Source organism: Talpa europaea (assembly GCF_964194135.1).
Source record: "Talpa europaea genome assembly, chromosome: 7".
Classification (NCBI taxonomy): domain Eukaryota; kingdom Metazoa; phylum Chordata; class Mammalia; order Eulipotyphla; family Talpidae; genus Talpa; species Talpa europaea.
The window spans coordinates 906,649-926,401 of record NC_140074.1 but is presented as its reverse complement, the minus strand read 5'-3'; the positions used below and the strand labels follow the sequence as shown (position 1 = coordinate 926,401).

The following is a 19,753-nucleotide window of genomic DNA, read 5'->3' as shown; positions in this document are numbered from 1 at the left end:
CCCCCCCCCCGCTCCTGCCCCCAGCAGAAGTAGCTCGAGGGGAACCCGCATATTTTTAGAGAGCAGGGGCATCCCAGCCTTGCCCTTTGGGGTGACCCCGTGCCGAGAAGCACAGGCTGGCCGTCCTCACCTGGGGCCCCAGCTGGGGAATGGGCTGTGGCGGGCCTCTCCCGCAGGCAAGCCTGCCCCCAGGGGCGCTGCCCGTCTGGGGAGGGCGGGGTGTGGGCAGGACGGGGCCTCCTTCCCCAACAGCAGCCGGAGCCCGAGCCCCACATGCAGCTGGTGCACTCGCTGTCACGTGTGCTGGGGGTGAGCCCCTGAGTGCCCCAGGCCTCGAGTCCCCTCAGGAGTCATACACCAAAATCCTGACCCCCGCCTTAGGAGGTGGGGGTCTGGGGGCCCTCACGAATGGGGTCACAAGGCCTGTCTCCAGACACCCGGACATCTGAAGGCAAAGGTGACCCCTGTTTCTGAGCCAGGCCTGGGGAAAGCAGCCCCACCTGGGGGGGCACAGCTCACCTTTTCAGGCCTCACCTGCTGGCCGGCCACCTGCCTCTGTGAGGGTGAGGGCGTCCTGCCCGTCTGGGCATCAGCAGCACCCGCTCCGTCAGCGTTGGGTGGCTGCCCAGGTGCCAGCGCTCCCCTGCTTCGAGGGTCGCCGTGTGGAAATGGGGGTTCACGTTCCTCTGAGGACACTCGCGCTGCCCACGGGCCGGGACTGTCCTCCCAGGGTGCGCTCTGCTCTGGACACGCGCGTGGTCCTGACTCAGTCAAAGCTCCTCTGTGACCTTTCAAGTGCGTTGGCAGCCGAGCCTCCCGCCGCGCCTGGCGCTGGGTGAGCGGGACGAGATTGCTCGAACCTCCCCGCTGGTGAAGGCGGCAGGGTGCAGGGCAGGGTGCGGGAGCAGGGCAGGCAGCAAGGGGAGGGTGGGGTGCAGGCGTGTGGCAGTGGGGGGGGGGGCCGCGCTGGAATGGAGTGGGGCTGCGTCCACCCCTCCGCCCTGTCCTGGCCCCACGCTCCGTCGGGGAGGCGGGGTGAGGGCAGAGCGTCTGCTCGTGCAGACAGTACCGAGAACATGGTGGCGTGGCAGGACGTGAAGGCATCGGTGGGGTGAGCTGGCTTCTCCCCTCACCCTCAAATCTTTTGACCTCCACCCATGGTCAGCTGAGTCACGGGGAGCTGTAGGAATCGGGGTGCAGTCCACTTTGGTAAGCTCAGACTGAGTAACTGCAGGTGCCTGTCTCTGCTTCTCAGCCACACCTTAGGGGGTGCTCTGAGCCTTCCCTGGCACCCCAACATGACAGCAGCCTCGGGAGAAACGTGATACAGGGTTTTAGCACCACAGAGGAGGCCGAGCGGCCTGGCCCCCAGGCAGTGGGATGGAATTCCAGGGCAGCCCCTGATGCCTGGACCCCCTGCCCAGCAGCTCCCAGCACCCCTGCAGATGACCTGGGCTCCCTTCTGGCGGAGACGCCCACCAAGCTGGCGCTGTTCAGCCTGAGAGCACTGACTGTGAGCCCCCAGGGCACAACTGACCCAGAATCGAACCAGAAGTTCTTTAAATTCTGACCTGCCCGTCCGCGGACACGCCACTGACCACACCACCGGCGCTGGAGCCGCTTCCTGCCCGCAGTGCCCGCAATGGGCACCCAGCTCAGCCGGAGGCAGCCTCCCATGGGCGCTTGGCCCCTGGCCCTGCCCCGGTCAGCACGCTGTGGTCCTGCTGGGCAGGGGGCACGAGGACTGGTGCCTTCTGTGGGTATTAGTGCCCTCTCGGCACTAATGCATCTCACCTGCAACACCCCAGAGGCAGGCCACTGTGGGGAGACCCACTGGACAGGTGGGGGGCCGAGACACGGAGGGCTAGCGGCCTTCATCAGGCGTCACGGGCAGTAAGTGGCAGAGCCAGGGCTGGGGGCCAGGCTGTCCGGCTGCGCAGAGCTGCCCCTCGGGCCCTGGCTTGGGGTGAGGTCTCCCCCTGCGTGCGGACGTGGTTTCAGTGTTGCTGCTGGCCCAGGGGCTGTGCTGCGCCTCTGGGTGCTGCCCAGACTGCTGTAGCAACCCCCGCCCCCCCCATCTTGCACTCCTGAGCCCGCCTGGGAGTGGTGTGGCTGGAGGGCCTGGATTTGCACTTGCTCCAGCGGCTTCGGTCTCCGTGGCAGCGGCCGGCTGCAGCGGGAGGGGGCGCGCCGGGCGGACTTGCGCTGCGGGTGCTACACGTCTGGGGAGGGAAGGGAAGGCGGGGAGCGTGCCCGGGGCTGGGTGCCTGGAGCAGGCCCGGCCATTCGCACGGAGCCTGCAGTACCCGCGTGCCTGGGGAGGTGGCGCCGGTGCCCAGCAGCCGGCCGGCTGCGGCCAGCTCCGCGGGGCCTGCGTCGATGGAAACAAACCCAGCAGCCCCTTCCCGGGGCTCAGCGCACGCGGCCAGCACCGCCGAGAGGCCGAGTCCGCTACAAACCCAGAGGGGAGAAGCCCCAGGAAGGGGCCGCCGCCTTGGGGGGCCCCGGGCAGCCGGCCCTTCTTCCAAGTGCCCGGCCAGAAAGGGAGACCGGTGCGTGGCTGGCAGGGGCAGTGCGTGCCCGGCCTGGCCCCCTCCCAGGACCGGCCGCGCCGGGCGGGCGCTGGAGCCAGCGCCTTCCACCTGCGTTTGGGAACCTGCGAATTCCAAAGCCCCAGCCGGTGTGTCGGGCCCAGGCCCGCCGCCCCTGCTTGAGGTCTGGGGTGTGGCTGCGGCTGCTGTGGGGGGCCTGCAGCCCGCCCTGCCTGGGCACCGGGAACAGGGGAGCCAGGGGACGCAGCCCCGGACGGGCCCTGCCCAGGGCCCGCCCGTAACACTCTCCTCTTGGGTGTGGCCCTTTAGCTCCAAAGCCCTGAGCCCCAAACCCACGCGGCTGCCCCCTCCCAGGCGCCCGCGTGGCGCCCGCGGTGGTCAGGGGCCGCGCTGGGGTCCCCCGCCGAGGCCCGGAGCACCTGCCCTGCGCCCGGCCCCCTCGCCCGGCGCCGCTGGAGACCTTGCGAGGGCCATGAGCACCCTCCCAGCTGGTTTGGGGGCCCCCAGGCCGGGGGCGGAGCGGCCCCCCGGCGGCGTCTAGGGGCGCGGCGGGGGCAGCGGGGGCCGCGCGGCCTGGGGGGCGCGTGCAGGCCGCGCTGCCGGCAGCCAGGGGGCGGCGGGGAGCCGAGCCGAGCCGAGCGCGCCGAGGATCCTCCACCCATTTCCTGGGCCGATTGCGTCGCCGCCGCCCGCCGTGTCCCCGCCTCCCGGCCGCGGCCCCCGCGCGCAGCCCGCGCAGCGCTCAGAGCCGGGCGGCCCTTCCCGGCGGCGGCGGCGGGCGCGGGGCGCGGGGCGCGGGGACCGGGCGCGGGGACCGGGCGCGGGGCGCGGGGAGCCGGGCGCGGGCGGGCGGGGCGCGGCGGGGCGCGGGGCGGGGGCGGCCACTCTCGGGCGCCCGGGCGCGCGGCCATGGCCGGGGCGCGCGGGGCGGCGGCGGGCGGGCGGCGGCGGGCCGAGGGCGCGCGGGGACCCGGCCGGGCGCCCCTGCCCGCCGCGGTGCCCGCCGCCTGAGGCTGCCCGGGCGCGGGGCCGGCGCGGCGCGCGGGCGCGGGAGGCGAGTCCGGCGCGATGTCGGTGCCGCTGCTCAAGATCGGGGTCGTGCTGAGCACCATGGCGATGATCACCAACTGGATGTCCCAGACGCTGCCCGCGCTCGTGGGCCTCAACACCACGCGGCTCTCGGCGGCCAGCGGCGGGACGCTCGACCGCAGCACCGGCGTAAGTGCCCCGGCCGGCCGGGGGGAGCCGCCCGCCGCCCCGCCGGGCCCGCGCCCCTCCCGCGGCGACACCCGCGCAGCCCCGTCCAACTCCGGCAAGTCCCTCGCGCGCCGGGGAGGCCGGGGGGACTCGGTCCGGCCCAAGGTCACTCGGCGAGTCAGGGCGGGGACGCAGCCGCCCTCCGGCCCCGCCGGCGCCCGTCCAGCCCGGGCGCCCTACTTTGTCAAAGCCGGGGTGGACCCGCCCCGAAGTGGGGGCCGCGGGGGGCTGGAGGGCTCTGCCCCCCACGGCCCCTTGCGTCTCCCCCCAAGACAAGGTCCCAGACGGGGGCGAGGGCGGAGGGGCCCCGGGTGGGGCTCCCCCCAGCACAGCCCCCCCTGCCTTCTGAGCCCCCTCCCGCCGCGTGGGATGGGTCAGAGGGTCAGAGGCCAGCGCGGCCGGGCAGGGCTTCGCGGGTGGCCCAGGGGCCGGGCTCCCAGAAGGGGCCTTTCCCTCCACACCGGGGCATCCGCGAGGGCCAGCGCTGGGGCTCCCGTGACCCCACCCCCCTCACCTCGCCTGCCCTCTGGGATCCCACAAGGGGCTCCTGCCGGAGGCCGGAGCGGGCTCTGGGTCTGGCCTCTGGGTCCCGCGCCCCGGGAGTGGATGGAGTGCAATGTGTTGCTACTGCGGAGCCCCCCAGCTTCTCCTCCCCGTGCTGAAAATAGCCGGAGGTGACCGATCCCCTGGGCGAGCTGCAGGGGTGGAGGGCTCGGCGGGGGGTGCTCCCCAGGCGGCGTGGCCAGGTGCGGCAGGGCCACCGCTGGTGGCCAGGCAACACCCAGCCTGTGCAGCCCCGGCTTCCCGGCCCTCCGGCCAGCCCCGCGCCGCGGCTGGGGTGACCCCTACTCAGCGTGTGGCCAGCCACTAGGTCGCATCCGCCGAATGGCTCGAAGGCGGCCGCCTGCTCGGAGCTGGGTGTCCAGGCGGCCCTGGCCAGCCGGGCGGGACAGGGCTGGGCTCAGGCTGCAGCCCGGGGGGGCTGCGGTGCCGGGCGCCGGCGTGGAGAGCAGCGCAGGGCTGCACGCGGCCGCCTGCCTGGCCGGGCGGCGCTCTGGTTTCTGAATTACGTGCCGCTGTGAGTCAGGCGGCCCCTGCTTCCCCGCCTCGCTCGCTTCCGTCCAGCTCGCGGCTGCTGGCCGCTGCTCCCTGATTTGGCTCCCTTCACGTGCCCAGACTCCAGCCGTCCACGGAGCTGCAGACAGAGCTGTGCCGCCGGGCTCCCCCGGCCGGGCCCGCCGAGGCTGTCGGGACCTCTCCCCCCGCGGCTGGCGCACTTCCCTCCCGGGGACGGGTCGTGGCCAGGGCTGGCGCGGGCGCTGCCCTGTGGGCTCACTCTCTCCCCCGCCCTGTCCCCAGGTGCTGCCCACCAACCCTGAGGAGAGCTGGCAGGTGTACAGCTCCGCCCAGGACAGCGAGGGCAGGTGTATCTGCACGGTGGTCGCCCCCCAGCAGACCATGTGCTCCCGGGATGCCCGCACAAAACAGCTGAGGCAGCTGCTGGAGAAGGTGAGTGTGCACTCCCTGTGTGCACGCGCGTGTGCACACCAGCCCGGGCTGGCTGGGCTCCGAGCTGCTCTTTCCCGGAGGTCCTCGCTCAGACTGTTTGTGGAGGGAGGGTGGGGTGCACAGGTGGGGGACAGCTGGCTGGGAGGGGTGGGGGGCGGTGGATGGCGGCGTGGGGGTGGGAGGGGGCCGGGCTGGCGGGCGGGCGGAGCTTCCCCAGGGGAGGCCGAGGGCTGAGTCGGCACCCGGTCCCTGAGGCTCCGCCAAGGTGCTGCCCGGGCCCTCCCCCTCCGCGCCGCCAGGCACCGGGCGGCCTGTGGCCAGAGGGCTCCGTCGGTCCCCCGGCACCTTTTCCCGCTTGGGAGGCGGGTCCCGGCCAGGGGGCAGGGCAGCCGGTCACCTCTGTGGACGCCTGCTGGGGCAGAGGCTGCTCGGCTCACCCCTTCCGTGGCCACTTGGGCACCGCTGTGCCGGCTGCAGACACTTTGAATCCATTATTCCAGCTAATGTCACCGAGTCGTGTGACGATAGGCGGGGCCGTCACCCCACGGCAAGTGGCAGCGTGTGACCCCACCAGGCAGCCAGCAGCGGGTGCCAGCACCCCGACCCCATGTCCCAGAGCCGGCCGCTGGCCCCGGGGCTGCTCCTGGTACCTCCCTTCCAGGCACCCTCTGTTCTCAGGAGCTGATTGTCGGGGTCCCCTGGGAGTTACTCAGGGCAGGAGGTCAGTTCCTTACCCCGCCAAGAAAAGGGGCTAGTTACGTGAGACAGCGGGTAGATGTCTCAGAGACACCAGAGACACCAGCTAGATGTTCACACACGCGCACAGCCACACACATGCACACACAGCACACGCACACATACACACACGCACGCGCAACCACGCACACTCACCACATGCCTGCCCCTCACGCCTGCACGCACACGCACACGACTCAGCCAGGCCTCCCTCCCTCATGCCTGAGCCCCAGGCTAGGGCGCTGCTGGCGCCAGGGCGGGCGCCCGAGGCTCTGTCCCCCGCTCCAGCCCCGCTCCCCAGACCGGCATAGTGCCCCTGCTTGCACTGGCTTCCAGCTGCTGGGCAGGTGCGGGGCCTGAGGGGGGTCTGAGGGGCTGGGGGTGGGGGAAGAGTCCTCCTCTGTTCTGTCCTCTGCAGCCGCCCGAGGAGATCATTTGAAAGAATTAAGGGAAAATGCATTTAACAGATTCCACGGACAGTCACTAGCACCAGAGTGGACAGAAGCCTAATTGGGCCTTTAATTATTCAGGGCTGTGGAGGACGAGGGGGGCGCTGAGCCCCGGGGCTGCGGGCGGGAGAGGCTGGGCCCTGGCTCTGGGGAGGCGGTGTTTGGTGAGTGATGGAAAGCTGGAAATGGGTTCCAGAAAGCTCTACGAGCCCCTGGGGAGGCGAGCCTGGGGCTCTCCTCTCTGGCCACGTGGCCTCGCCATTGCTGCTTAAAAATTGAAAGCCGTGCTTTGCGCCCTAATGGATGCTCGTCCTCAGAGGCGGGGCCGCCGGGCCTGGCCCACAGCCTGCTGCCCTGGGGGGGCGGGGCTGGCCCTCCCTCCCGTCCCTCCACGGCGCCCTCCTGCCGGCTCAGGAGCCAGCAAGCCAGGGGCTGCCCCACGCACTGGCGCAGGGTTCTTGGGAGGGGTCTGGCCACAGCGCTGAAAGCCCCCAGGGTTCTGGCCCCAGGCCAGTGCAGAGGACCCCCAGGAGCGCCTCGGCCGAGTGCATAGGGGGCGCCCCCAGCTCTGCTCTCCGAGCCAGCACCCTGACTGGCTGCTGAGGGTGGGGACCCAGAGATGTGCCTCCTCTGAACCTGGGCGTCCTTGGGGCCCGAGGTAACCTTCCCCTCTGGGGGTTCCAGTGAGATAAACAATGTGAAGGGCCTGACACGGGGCTGGGACACCCAGAAAGGTGCCACGTGTTAGGAAGCAGGGGTCCCCCAGGCCAGGTGTGTCTGCTGCCCCTCCCCACACCTGGTGCCTCGTGGACACAGCACCGGTAGACCATGCCCTTCCCGCTGACCTTGAGCCCTCTGCTCAGCTTCTCAGGGCCGCACCCTGCGGGCGAGCCAGCAGGTGCGCCGGCCAAGGCCCCTGGCCGAGCGCTGCAGACCCGCAGTCTGCTTTCTGACTGGCCCGGGGGTGCTCAGGGAGGACGGCTCCCCAGAGCACGATGCTGTCTTCAGGCGGCCGAGTACCTTGGCATCCTTAGATGTGCTTTCTAAACGTAGTCTTTGAAATTCACCATTCGTGAGGCGCACCCCCTGGACTCCGTGGGCCCCCCTGGCAGGAGGTGCGTCTGGGCCCGCGTGACCCTGCAGCCTGCCCTCAGCACTGCTCAGCCCTTGCTTTGCCTTCGAGCCCAGAGAGGAGGGGAGAGGGGTGTTGGCTGGAGTCGCTCTTGCAGTAGCTCCTTCCTCCCGGCCGTCGGCTGCCGGGCACGCGCCTGCGCTGGGGGACTGGCTGGTGCGGCTCACGGGTGTGAACTCCCCTCCCCGGGCTTCCTGAGGCGCGTGGGGCGCTGCTGTGCCAGCACAGTGCCCACAGGGTGACGGGAGAAGGCAGCCTTTTCTGGCTTAGCTTATCCAGGAAACCTTCCTGGAGGAGGTGGCATTTGGGCTGGGCGTTGAAGGATGACAAATAGTTGTCACTTAAGAGAATGGCGGTGGCCGGGCCAGGGGGGCGGAGACATAGGAAACAGCACGAGCGTATTTCAGTTTGCCATAGATGTCTGGACAGCAAAGATCAGGGAGTCAGAGGCGTCATATGGGGGCTGGACGAAGCTCAATTTTTAAACTGATTTTGTAGATATTATTTTCACACGGAAAGTCACAAAGTCACAAATATTAGGCATTTTTGAGAGCTGAGCTGAACAGAATTGGCTTTTCTGCCAAGAGGCCTCTCAGTCGAGCTCTCTTATTCTGCCCCAAGGGGTGGGGGGTAAGGAGCGGAGGCCCCGCCCGCATCTGTCCTTCCCTCCGACAGGCGGAGCTGAGCTTCAGCCCCAGAAGATTCTGTTCCTAGAAGGCAGTGTATTTTCAAATTCAGCAAAAAAATCAGAAATGAAGCTTTGTGGTGAGGGAGGTCACTTCCTCCCTAGTAAATGGATTAGATTCTGAGTCAATGACCCCTGGGCCCTGGCTGGTCCTGCGGCCACCTCCCCTGCGCCCAGCACGCTGGCACGGACGCACAAGCCTGCGGAGAAGATGCCCCGGCGTGGCCGCGCCGGAACTGTTTTCCTTGCAAGCTCCGGAATCCTGTTGAATATTAAAGTTCCATCCGAGGCGAGACTCGGCCCAGACCCGCCCGTGAGGGTGTAAGACAGCGATGCCTCATTTGCCGGGTGATTGCTCCCCGACTCCCTGCTCTGGATGTAGGTGCCCGCGGAGCCTCGTCCACCTGTCATGGGGTGTGATGAGCGGCGCAAGGTCAGGGGAGGCGGCCCCTGTCCCCGCCCCAGCTCTCACGCAGGCAGCCTTCTGCGCACGACACTGGGGGAGGTTCTGGAGGCAAAGGAACTGCGCCGGGGGCGGGGCGCCCAGCGGCTTGTTCATCTCTGTTGATATTTATGCCTGATTGCATCCTGCAAAACAGAGACTGGAAACATCCCCCGCAAGAGAAAAATAATTACCTGAAGCCATAAACCTGGCGCTCTGACCGCCGAGGACGTGGAGGCTCCCACGCCCCTGATTTGCATCCTGGTTGTGAGCTCCCGTCCTGAAGATGGCCGAGGGAGTGTTTACCGAACCAATTTGCTCTGTTTGGGGAGTTCTCGGTCATAACAATCCCCGATGCTGGTGATTAACTAGTAAATAATGCATGGGCTGCTGCGGGCTCCCAGCACGTTGGCCGTGAGGAAAGGTCACCGTCGTGTGCTGGGAGACAAATACGCTGGTCTGGCACCCTCCCCCGCGCTTCCCTCAACCTGTTGCCTTTTTGACAGGTGCAGAACATGTCTCAATCCATAGAGGTCCTGGACAGGCGGACTCAGAGAGACCTGCAGTATGTGGAGAAGATGGAGAACCAGATGAAAGGTCTGGAGTCCAAGTTCAAGCAGGTGGAGGAGAGCCACAAGCAACACCTGGCCAGGCAGTTCAAGGTGTGTATGTCCGCCTCCGAGGCTCGCTGCCCCCGCGCCTCCCTTGGGCCGGAGGGTTCTCCCTGCCCCGCGGGGCTGCTGTCCTTAGAAGTGGAGGCCCCCGCCCCTGCACCGGGTGGGCGAAGGCACCCCGGGAGGGGCGGGCCCGTGCTGGCCACCAGCAGAGATTGGCTTCTGAAGCCAGGGGGCCCAGACCCCCAGCGGCTCAAGGGAAGGGACACCTCTGGTCCTTGTCATTCCGCAGCTGCTGCAGGTAAATCACATTAGCCCGGGATTAGCTTAATTGATTAGAGCCATTTCTGAGCTGGGATCACTCCGGGCAATTTTTCACATCCGACCTAATTCAGCTGTGACAGGGAACGCTGTGGGTTTGCAGGGAGGAAAGAGAGACACCAACATCTTTCTCACCTCGCGGTAAGTGTTCCTTTCATCCAGGGGACTCCGGGCGTTAAAGTCGGAGTTCGTTTGCCCTGAAGTCATATATACATGTATGCAAATATGTGTATATACGTCTCGAGTTTACTCAGCCTCCAAGCGACCAAATTGAGAAATGATATGCACCTTAATTAAGGTATACATGCATGTTAATTAGTAACCTCGCCCAGATGTAAATGAGCAGGTCAAATTCCACAGCCTTGCTTGACTAGAAGTGCTGACGTTCAGTCTTCATGCCCTTTTTATGCTAATGTTTCCCTTTGATGTGCTCTCTGCGTGAAGCAAGAACTAATTCGCTTTCAAAAGCCATACGTTATATAGATGAAATGGTGAGCTAATGAAGATATAAATCTCTATTACAAATAAAAGAACAGCAGCCTGATCCCGTTGAGGCACAGTAAGCTGATCGCTCTCATTGGAGGCAGGTGGATGGACATGTCCTGGCTCCTGACACGTCCTCATGAATTATCTTGAGAAGAGGTTGACCGGCCTAGCCTAAAAGAGTTTGTGTCTCTCCTTGAAGGGCAGGACTCCCTTCCCCGTGGCAGGTGCGGAGCACTCAGCCGCCGCGGGCTGGCTTGTCTTTGCAAGCTCTGTCCACGCAAACTTGTCCCCCAGTTCCAAAATTGGGGGCAGCCTGGCTCTGGGGGAAGGAAAGCAGCCCCTTACCTCTTACCATGCTTTCATTGCGTTTAAAAATGTCAGCAGGCGTTGCTGCGAGGGAATCTAAGCGATGTTAAACCAGCGTGTTTAAACTAAGTCTAGCAGTGAAGGGTGATTTTTGCAGTGACCATAAGAACTTTTGTCCCTGAATGGCTAACTGTGTAGGGCAGGCTAGTGAGCTAGTTCTTCAACAGTATTTCATTTTCTTGCTTGCAGGGCTAACTTAAAAGAGTTTTTTCAATGCTGCAGTGACTGAAGAGGCAGTCCACTCCCATGTAACCATGAAAGAGGGCCAGACAGCTTTTTGCACCCTGCATTTTTACTATTATTTTCCAATCTTTAGCACCATATCACTAAGGAACCTTGAATACAACCAGGATCCTCTTTTGCATGCGACTGTAGCTGCATTTCATGAATAGTTTGAACCCTTGTCAATGCATTTTTTGAAAAAGAAAAAAAAAACTTTGTGTATGTGACTTAAAGCATGTAACCTTAAGATGTTGCATTCTAAACTGACAATAAAGACCTTTCCCAAATATGTTGGTGTTCTGAAGACTGTTTAATATGCTCTCCTAACTCATTTGGTCCAGAATAAATCAACCCATTAATGAAGTGGGAGGATGCACATTTCCCTCACCTAGGGAGCAGCCAGGCCAAGGCAGGGTGTGACAAGTTTTTGCACGCATCGCTCTGAACCCAGCTTATTTTAACCTTGCAGGCGATAAAAGCGAAAATGGATGAACTTAGGCCTTTGATACCTGTGTTGGAAGAGTACAAGGCCGATGCCAAATTGGTATTGCAGTTTAAAGAGGAGGTCCAGAATCTGACGTCAGTGCTTAACGAGCTGCAAGAGGAAATTGGCGCCTATGACTACGATGAACTTCAGAGCAGAGTGTCCAATCTTGAAGAAAGGCTCCGTGCATGCATGCAAAAACTAGGTAGGCCCAGCACCCTGTGGGGGCGTGGCACTGCACAGCCCCCTTCTGCTCACACACAGGTTTAGGGAGCGGTGCTGAAGTGGACAGCGCCCGCCCACCGCCCGAGGCGGCGGTGGTGCTGAAGTGGACAGCGCCCTCTGCCTCGGGGGCGGCGGGGGTGCTGCCGTGGACAGCGCCCTGGCCTGGGGCTCTTGGGTAGGGCTACCCTGAGATCCAGGAGAGCAGCGTCTGTTCTAGGCCGCGTCTGTGATCGTGCGAAGGCCGACTCAGAGACCCCACTAAGTTGCACATCTGAAACAAAAATAGGATGATGCCTGCTGTGACATGGGACCTTCGGAATGTGTGTGCGTGTGTGTGCGCGTGTGTGGGGGTGCGTTTTTGAAGCACAAGCTTAGTAGGGTGGAAACACGTCAGCTTTCCTCCAGGTTGAGAACAAGGGCTGCAGATGCTCCTTGACGTACTGACGCAGGCATTGTTTGCATAAAATATGAAACCTCCCATCACAGTGTAGCTGCCGCTGACCGCATGTGAGGGCTCCCTCCTGGGAGCCTCGGAGCTCCCGGGTCCCGCTCGTATTTCCTATGCAGGACCCCAAGGTAGGGGGCCCCCTTTGGATTCTTATTTGTGATTGAGATCTGCTTGCCTCATCAAACATTCCTGCCATTCACTTCAACAAACCCCAACACCTACGCGACACACCTGAAGTCCCCGTGCCATGCTGTGCTCTCCTAGTAAAAACTAACTGGCCCTCCTCATTTAGCTGGCATTTAAAGCAAGGTGGTTTTAGATTAGATACTTCTTTTTTTTAAAAAAGATTTATTTATACAAGAGCTAGGGTACAGGTCAGAGGCGCGGGAGGGTGAGAGGACTCACCAGAGAGAGAGTGGGGAGCAGAACAGGCAGAGGGACTGAAGACACTGCTGAGGGGAGCAGCGGGGAGACAGGAGGGGTCTGCCACGCCATGTGGGTTGCTCCCTGGTCGGCTGGGAATCGAACCCGCGCTGCAGAGGCTGCGCACAGCTTCACAGCGCTGCGCTCAACCCACTGTGCCACCAGGGAGGTCCCATAGATTAGATACTTCTTAAAGGAACTTTAGGGTAATTTTGCTTTGTGACAAACTTTCCCTTGGGTTGTATCTGATGTTCTAACTTCGTTCCTTTTTACCTCCCTCCCCCCACGTACACACACTCCATGTGCCTTAGTATAAATGAAAATATCCCCAAGAACATATACTTTTAAAAGTCTTAGCGTTGTCAGTGAAGCAAAAGAGAGAATATTTGAAAAGCAAGGCGATAGTCAGCCAGCCTTTGCGTTTAAACAATTCCCAGCCTAGGTGATGTTACCGCTCTGGTAGGTGTCCGAGCGAAGGCGTGACTTTTAAGTCCCCGGTCCTGGGGGAAGACAGGATGCTACTTAGGGAGCTTAAAAACAAGCCCATCTTAGTGTCTGCACGCCAGCGCACGAGGGATTGTCTGCTGCGTTCTTTCACTGATGCGCTTCCTGGCACCCCGCTCCTGGTGTTTGGGGCAGGGTGACCTGGGGCAGGCCCAGGGGGCTGGGCGGGCTGGCTGGCCTGCCGTTCCTTCCCAGCCCACGTCCCGGTGTGGGTGTTTGCAGTGTTGATGGCTGTGGGGTTGTGTTAATAATCGCAGGCGAGAGGATAAGTTCTATCGGGCACAGCCTTTGAGTTTCTACCCATAATTCCCCCGAGCACCCTCTCTCCAGACCCTGCCCGCTTCCCACTGAGAGGCCTTTCTCCGCTTCTAGAGGATCTAGGGGTCGGGGCCTATTTGTTTCTTATTTCCCCATAAGCAACTGTTCCCTCCCCGGCATAGCGCATGTGTATGCCAGCAACTACATTATAAACCCACACTTTCCAATTAAGGGACCAAGTTGCAAAATGGAAATTCAGAGCAAGAAGTTACAAACGTGAGGTGCTAAGGGCCTTCCTGAGGGGCCTTCTCTGCGGGGACCAGCAGCCGTGCCTCTGTGCTTGGCCTATTTTTAGAAGCTGAGAGAAGTTACCTCATGCTTGAGATCTTGGAGCTTTTACATGGTTACCCTTGAGCCACTCAAACTCTTGACTTGGGAGTAAAGGGACAGATAAACAGGGCTCTCCATGCCGTTGGAGAGCAGCTCTTGCTCTCACTTCTGCATTCAGTCCTCTCCTCTTGCAGGCCATGACCGGCGGCCCCACGGCATGCAGCCTGTGGTGGGGGCCAGGGGTCTGCGTCTCAGCAGCCCTTGGGGATGGCCTAACTGTGGGGACTGAGGCCGGAGGCTTGTCACGATGAGACAGTGAGGATGGCTGTGTGTCTCCTGCATCTGCCTTCTTGGGCGTTGGCTGCCTCTTCTTTTTTTCCACGAAACGAAGGTGTAGGAGTCCTGTGTGGGTGACTCACCCGCGGGGCCCTTCCCACCACAGACGCCACACTGTGTGGTGAGATGGGTGGGTGGGTCCAGGGGCGCGTGGATGGATGGATAGATGGGCAGGTGGACGGATGGATGGACAGACAGATGGACGGATGGAAGGATGGGCGAGCGGGTGGCTGGATGGACAGACGGGTGGATGGAAGGACAAATGGCCGGGCAGGCGGGGGGCTGGCTGATGGACGGGGCTGGACGGATGGGTGAGTGAGTGAAGGGAGTAGATGGCGGATAAACGGGTGGGTGGAGGGGCAGCCAGGATTGGCTGATAGAAAGACAGGCCAATAGATGGGCAGCCGGGCGGATAGATGTTAGATTTAGCAGCTGCTGCCGCTTCTCCCTCTTCCCGGGGTTTTGCTCAAGCTCAGGCACTTGCGGACAAGGGAGCCCCTCAGCGCAGCCTTGGCTCCCGCCTTGCTAGCAGGCGCCCTCTCCAGCCAGCTTTGCAGCCGGCCTCTCGCCTGGGCCTGGAGGTCCTCCCGGCGCACAAGAGCCCTCTGCCCGCGCACCTGCGCACCTCGAGAGCTGTCCTGGCTGGCGGGGCGCCCCAGACGCAGCTTCTCACCAGCTGGTCGTTTCCCCTCTGGTCCCGCCACCCCTCGGCTCCAGGGGCCCCCCCACTGTGGGTGTCTTGGCCTGGCAGACGGTGTCCCGGTTCCCTGCGGGGTCGCGGTGCGGAAGTTCCCCCAAGGGCTCGTAATCGGGCCTCTCCTTGCCCCCAGGCCCTGCAGGCTCCGCTGATGTGCTGTTGCATCAGGAGGGTCCCCTCCGGAGGGGGCTGCGTGTTTTCCAAAGGGCCAGCGAGAAACTTGACTTTGAGAGTCTTCTTGCCGGCCGGAGGCGCGCTCAGCCTCTCGGGTGTCCTGGCAAGGGTCCCCTGGAGACCCCCGGGGCGCCTCTGGTCCCCGATGCTGGCGTGCTGGGGCCTGGGTATCGCAGTGGGCTTGGCTGCCTGGAGGCAGAGCCTGGTGCCCAGTTCCCACGCGCGCCAGTGTGCCCTGGGCATGTCGCGGGTCCGTTACCCCAGCCCCCGGCTTCTGTGACGGGGACGGCGGACCTTGCGGGTCTCCCGTCAGCCATCCCGGGCCGGCAGTGCTGGCGCCCATCCCGGCTGCACGTGTGGGCTCGGCGTCCCGTGAGGCTGGGTTTAGGGGGCTCCGTCCACAGGAGGACCCACGGGGGTGGCCCCAACTGCTGCTCACAGTCCCAAAGGCTCCTCCTTCTGGAGGGTGCGCAGGACTCATCGGGTGAAGCCGCCCGGCCCTCCTGCCCAGGCGAGGGGCTGAGCCCGCAGCCGGGCCTGCGCGTGGCCCGCAAGGGGTCCCCGCAGGGATGTCACCGGCTTTACTTTCCCGGTTTCCAGCAGTAAAGGCTGGACCAAAGCAAATGCAGAGGCTGGGGGCGGGGGCCAGAGGGTCCCGGGGGCCCACTCTGCGGCTGGGGCCGTCAGCCCCTCCTCTGTCCGGTCTCTGGCCTGAGTTCCTTGGCCCGAATGTCACCCGGGCCCCTTCGCGCATCTGGGCTGGGGCTCAGAAGTGGCTCCCCAGGAACCGCAAGAGGCAGATGGTTTCATCCGCTTCCAGATGCCTCCTCCTCCCCTCCTTCCCTCCCCTCCCCCTCCCGAGCACCCCCTTCCTGAGCACCCGTGACAAGGATCCTCCCCTGAGCTGCTGTGCCAGCCCTGCGCATGGCTCTGCTCTGCCTGGGGCATTTTTAGATCCTGTCAATTCCCGAGGTCCTGGCAGCGCCAGTCTGGACGGAGAACCAAAAATAACTCCCTGACTCAGGCAGGGCGGGCGGCCTGTGGGCCTCCAGCCCCGGTGGCCTCGGAGAGCGGCCTGCAACGGCAGCTTGGGGAGCAGGGCTCCCCAGCCGGCAGCGCCTCTGCCCACCCCAGCCCCACAGGCTCCCGGGACCAGGGCACCAGGCCGGCCCCTCGGCGGGGAAGGAGGAGCCCCGCCCCGGTGCAGCGACGCTGCTGCACCCCCCAGCGGCCCAGGCCTGGCTGAGGCCGGCCCGCGGCCACCAGAGCAGCGAGGTGCAGCCCTGAGCGCCCCCGTGGGCAGCCCTCCTGCCCCCTGAGGTCGTCCTGGAGGCTCTGCGAGACGGGCCTGCTGTGTAGACAGGGGTCCTGCCCCCCCATCTGCCCTGTGCCGGGGAGCCCCGCCCCTGTGCTACCTGCCGGCCCCAGAGCACGATGCGGGGACTTTCTGAGCGATGAATGATTCTGCCTTCACGTGCTAGAGGTCAGAGGTCATTCACTCATTCATGGACAACACCCCAGGCTGAGTTTGGGGCCCGGGCCAGTGTGAGTCTCAGGGCCGAGCCCCCGGGCGTGGGGCCACTCACGTGGTCAGTGGAGGCGGTGGGCGGGGGCAGAGGAGGGCGCTCGCAGGAGCCCAGGAGGAGGCGGGCAGGCGGGGGTGCAGGGGGTGCTGCGGGGGGGTGGGGGCGAGCGGGCTCCTGCTGGGATTCTCCCCTGAGCTGGGGGCCGACCTGCCCCCGCTGCCTCTGAGGACAAGAGTCCGGCCCACGGCAGGTGGCCCGCAGGGCGCGGCGGCCCAGACTCGCTCAGAGGACCGGGCAGTCAGGTCGCAGACGCCAGGTGTTGGCCGAGGACCCAGCGCACCCGCGCTTGGGACACAGGCCAGCAGGGTCTCCGCCTGGCGTCCCCAAACGGTGGCACCCTCTGGGGCGAGGCTGCTCCGGGCCCCCTCAGAGCCAGCAGCACCTCCCCCAGCGCAGCAGGGCGCGCCTCCGGGGACGCTCCAGGAGCCCGAGGCTGTGTGGCCACTCAGCGTCCCCCGGTGTGGCCCCACACTCCCCCCGGGACAGTGGAACAAAGCTTGGGGCCCGAGGGTGCAGCCCGGGGCCCTCTTCTCCCATGTCTCCCCAGGAAGCCCTCGGTGCACCCACCGACCCCCCGGAGGACGGCGAGGAACCTCCTGAGATTTCCAGAACCCTCCTACCCACGCCCCTCCCCACCCCCGTCACCCAGTGGAAGGGTCTCCCCGGCCCCGCCCCGCTCGCTCCTCCGCGGGGGCAGGCCCAGCTCACCCACCGGCCGCGGAGTGACCGTCTGCGGACCCGCCGCCGCGGAGCTCGGGCTGGCGCCCGTGGGCGCGCTCCTCCTGCAGCGGGCCCGGCGGGGTGGGGAGCGGCGCAGCGCGGGTTTCTTTTTCGGGTCTGGGCTGGAGGCAGCAGCCGGTGCGCAGCCCCCAGGACTTTGGAACCGGCCGCGGCGCTGCGGGGGTTGCGGTGCAAAGCCGGCCTTCTGCTCACAGACGGCTCCCAGCCCCCCAGGCCGAGCAGCAGGCGTGGGCCGGCGTCCGAGGGGCCGCCTTTCTTGCACAAACACCTCGTTTTCTCTCAGGAAGAGGCGGGAGGCACCCAGACTGCAGAGGCAGCGTGAGCCGGGCCTCGCCCCTCCCCGTGGCCGCTCCCAGCCGCCCCTCTGCTCTGGGGACCATCTCCCGGGGGTGTCAGGCTCCGTCCAAAGCGGCTGGGCTTGCGTGTGTATGTGCGTGTGCGGGCGTGTGCATGTGTGCACATGTGGTGCACACACGTACGCGTGCGAGAGGCAGACGTGGCATGCAGGAAAGGGGGGCCAGGCCACCCAGGCCTCGTCGCCGTCCCCACCTTGAGAGGGAGAACTCAGTTTCCCTGACTCGACACTTCGCCCTCGAGCCAAGGCTGATTCTGGAAAGCCACAGTGGCCGGGCGCGCGGGCTGGGTCCAGTTGGGGTGCAGTCCCAGTGGTGGCTGCCCCAGCCCTCAGAGGCAGCCTAGAGACTCCCAGAGCGTGGGAAGAGCAAGGGCTGGCCCAGGCCGGCCACCAGTGCTGAGTGACCAGAAGCCGGGCCAGCCTCCACCCGCCAGCAGGTGTTCCTGGGGCCATACCCGAGGTCACCTGACCCCCAGAGCACATGATGCCTCCCTGCAGGGCGTCAGCAACAAGCAGCCTGGCCTGCCCAGCTTGGAGCCTGGCGACGGCCCCATGCATGCGGGAGGGCGGGGACCCTCGCCCCAGCAGTGGGGTCCAGCCAGGCACTCACTCTTCTCCCTGTGCTGTCCCCTCTTCCAGCTTGTGGCAAGTTAACGGGCATCAGCGACCCCGTGACCATCAAGACCTCTGGCTCAAGGTTTGGTTCCTGGATGACCGACCCGCTGGCCCCAGAAGGTGACAACAGGGTGAGTGCCCTGCGTGGGCTCGGCAGGCCAGCTGGACTGGTGTGAGCGCAGGGGACGAGGGACCCGGCTCCATCCTCAAACTATTGCCACCCGCCTGCCTGGTCACTCCAGGGCCCAGGACCAGGGAGCTTGGTGACTTTGGGCCGGGCCCAGGTCCCTGTGCAACCCAGAGCCTCAGCCCAAGGGCGCAGCGCCGCTGGGGCAGGTGTGGCCGGCCACGCAGCCCTCCCTGGTGAGGCGCTTCAGCTGGGCAGGCCGCACCCTGTGTCAGGGCTGGAACTCCCGGGCCCTGTTGAGGCCCCAGGTCTCCTGTGCTGCTGCCCCCCCTTTGCAGCTCGTTTGCATCCCTTCCAAGGCTGGGGGGACACATGCACCCCTTTGATTCTGGGAGGAGGCCGTGCCTTCTCTGGGCGTCCCCGGGGAGACCCAGAAGAGATGAGCTCCGCTGGCCTTGATCTAGGGCCCTGGCCCTGGCGGGAGCCCTTCAGGAAGTGGGCAGGGAAGGGGCTGCCTGGCCTGGGTGCCACCTGTGCCCGAGACGGGACACCTGAGGGACCCCCAGGCAGAGTCCCCGCAGGGCTGGTGCAGGGCAGCTGCTCCGCCACTCCAAGTCCCCTGTCACCCACAGCTGCGGCTGCCCTGTGAGCCCCCATGAGCCCCCCGCCGGCTGGAGCCCCCTGCCCGCCTGCGAGAACTTGCAAGATATTTAGAAAACGCTTGAAAACGCACCCCGCTCCCCAGCCCAATCAAGAAAGGGGCTGAGAACGCCAAGCTTCTAGAGCCTCGTGTCGGTGGCTTGGATAGAAAGGACCGTCGTGTCCTCGCTCCTGGGCTTTCTGGCTTCGGAGCCGCCCCCGACCCCGCAGGCACCCCAGGTCTGCACATTCACAGCAGGAAGGACCTTAGTGCTGGCTCCTTGTCCCCTCCGGGAGGACGGCGGGGGCAGGGACAGTGGCTCTGGTCTGTCTCACCCACCGCGGGGCAGGGGTGCGGCTGCGAGGCCCAGGCCACGGCCGGTGGGCTGTGGGGGGGAGGCGGCTGCAGGCTTGTTTTCTGGACCTCGGAAGCGGGTGCTGCCGGGTTCGCTAAGACCCTGCCGCATCTCCCTGGCCGGCGACCCCGCTCAGCAGGGCCAGGCGAGCCCTCCTCCCAGGGGTGGCGACAGCAGTGACCACACAGAAATCAAAACGAGTCCGTGGTGCCGGCCGGGACCCCTGCTGACCGCGGGGTGTGGGCGCAGCCACCTTCCCGGTGGGGCCTCCAGCCGCCCTCCAGCATCAAGGTCGCATCTTGACGGGAAAACCGGGCCCAGAGGCCGGCGCGCCCCTGGCAAGGGGCGGATGCTCTCACTGCCCCGTGTCACCGCAGACGCTGCCGTCCCAGCTGAGTCCCCACATCCCCAGCTGCCTTCTCCCCACCTCCTGCCTGCAAGCTGCTCCTCCCACCAGGCACACGCCAAAACTCAGGCAGGCCTGTTGGGACCTGAGCGCCAGCCCCCATGAGCAGGGCGCAGAGGAAGCCCTGTACGCGCAGTTACCGCGGGGCCGCCACGGCGGCTGCGCCTCCCGGCCGCTCCCGGTGGTGCAGGGCCCGGTGGCGGGTGCTCTTCCTCCAGCCTCCACGTATCAGGGCGCCTGCTGGCCCCAGCTGTGTGCCTCCCAGAGCAGGGGGTGTTG

General features: G+C 65.2%; 1 protein-coding gene across 2 annotated transcripts in view; it reads left to right on the top strand.

Annotated features, from left to right (window-relative positions):
- The window catches only part of OLFM1 (olfactomedin 1), a gene marked incomplete at both ends in the record, with an annotated part of 30,751 nt that overhangs the window by 6,338 nt on the left and 4,660 nt on the right, over nucleotides 1–19,753 (top strand). Inside the window, 5 exons of one of the 2 annotated variants that reach the window (XM_084237605.1) lie at nucleotides 3,621–3,770; nucleotides 5,169–5,318; nucleotides 9,268–9,423; nucleotides 11,240–11,459; nucleotides 17,971–18,077. In XM_084237605.1, the coding sequence (XP_084093731.1) occupies nucleotides 3,621–3,770; nucleotides 5,169–5,318; nucleotides 9,268–9,423; nucleotides 11,240–11,459; nucleotides 17,971–18,077 (783 nt within the window). Of the gene's footprint in view, nucleotides 1–3,620; nucleotides 3,771–5,168; nucleotides 5,319–9,267; nucleotides 9,424–11,239; nucleotides 11,460–17,970; nucleotides 18,078–19,753 lie in introns of those variants that run through there. The other variant, XM_084237606.1, reaches the window with a different exon arrangement.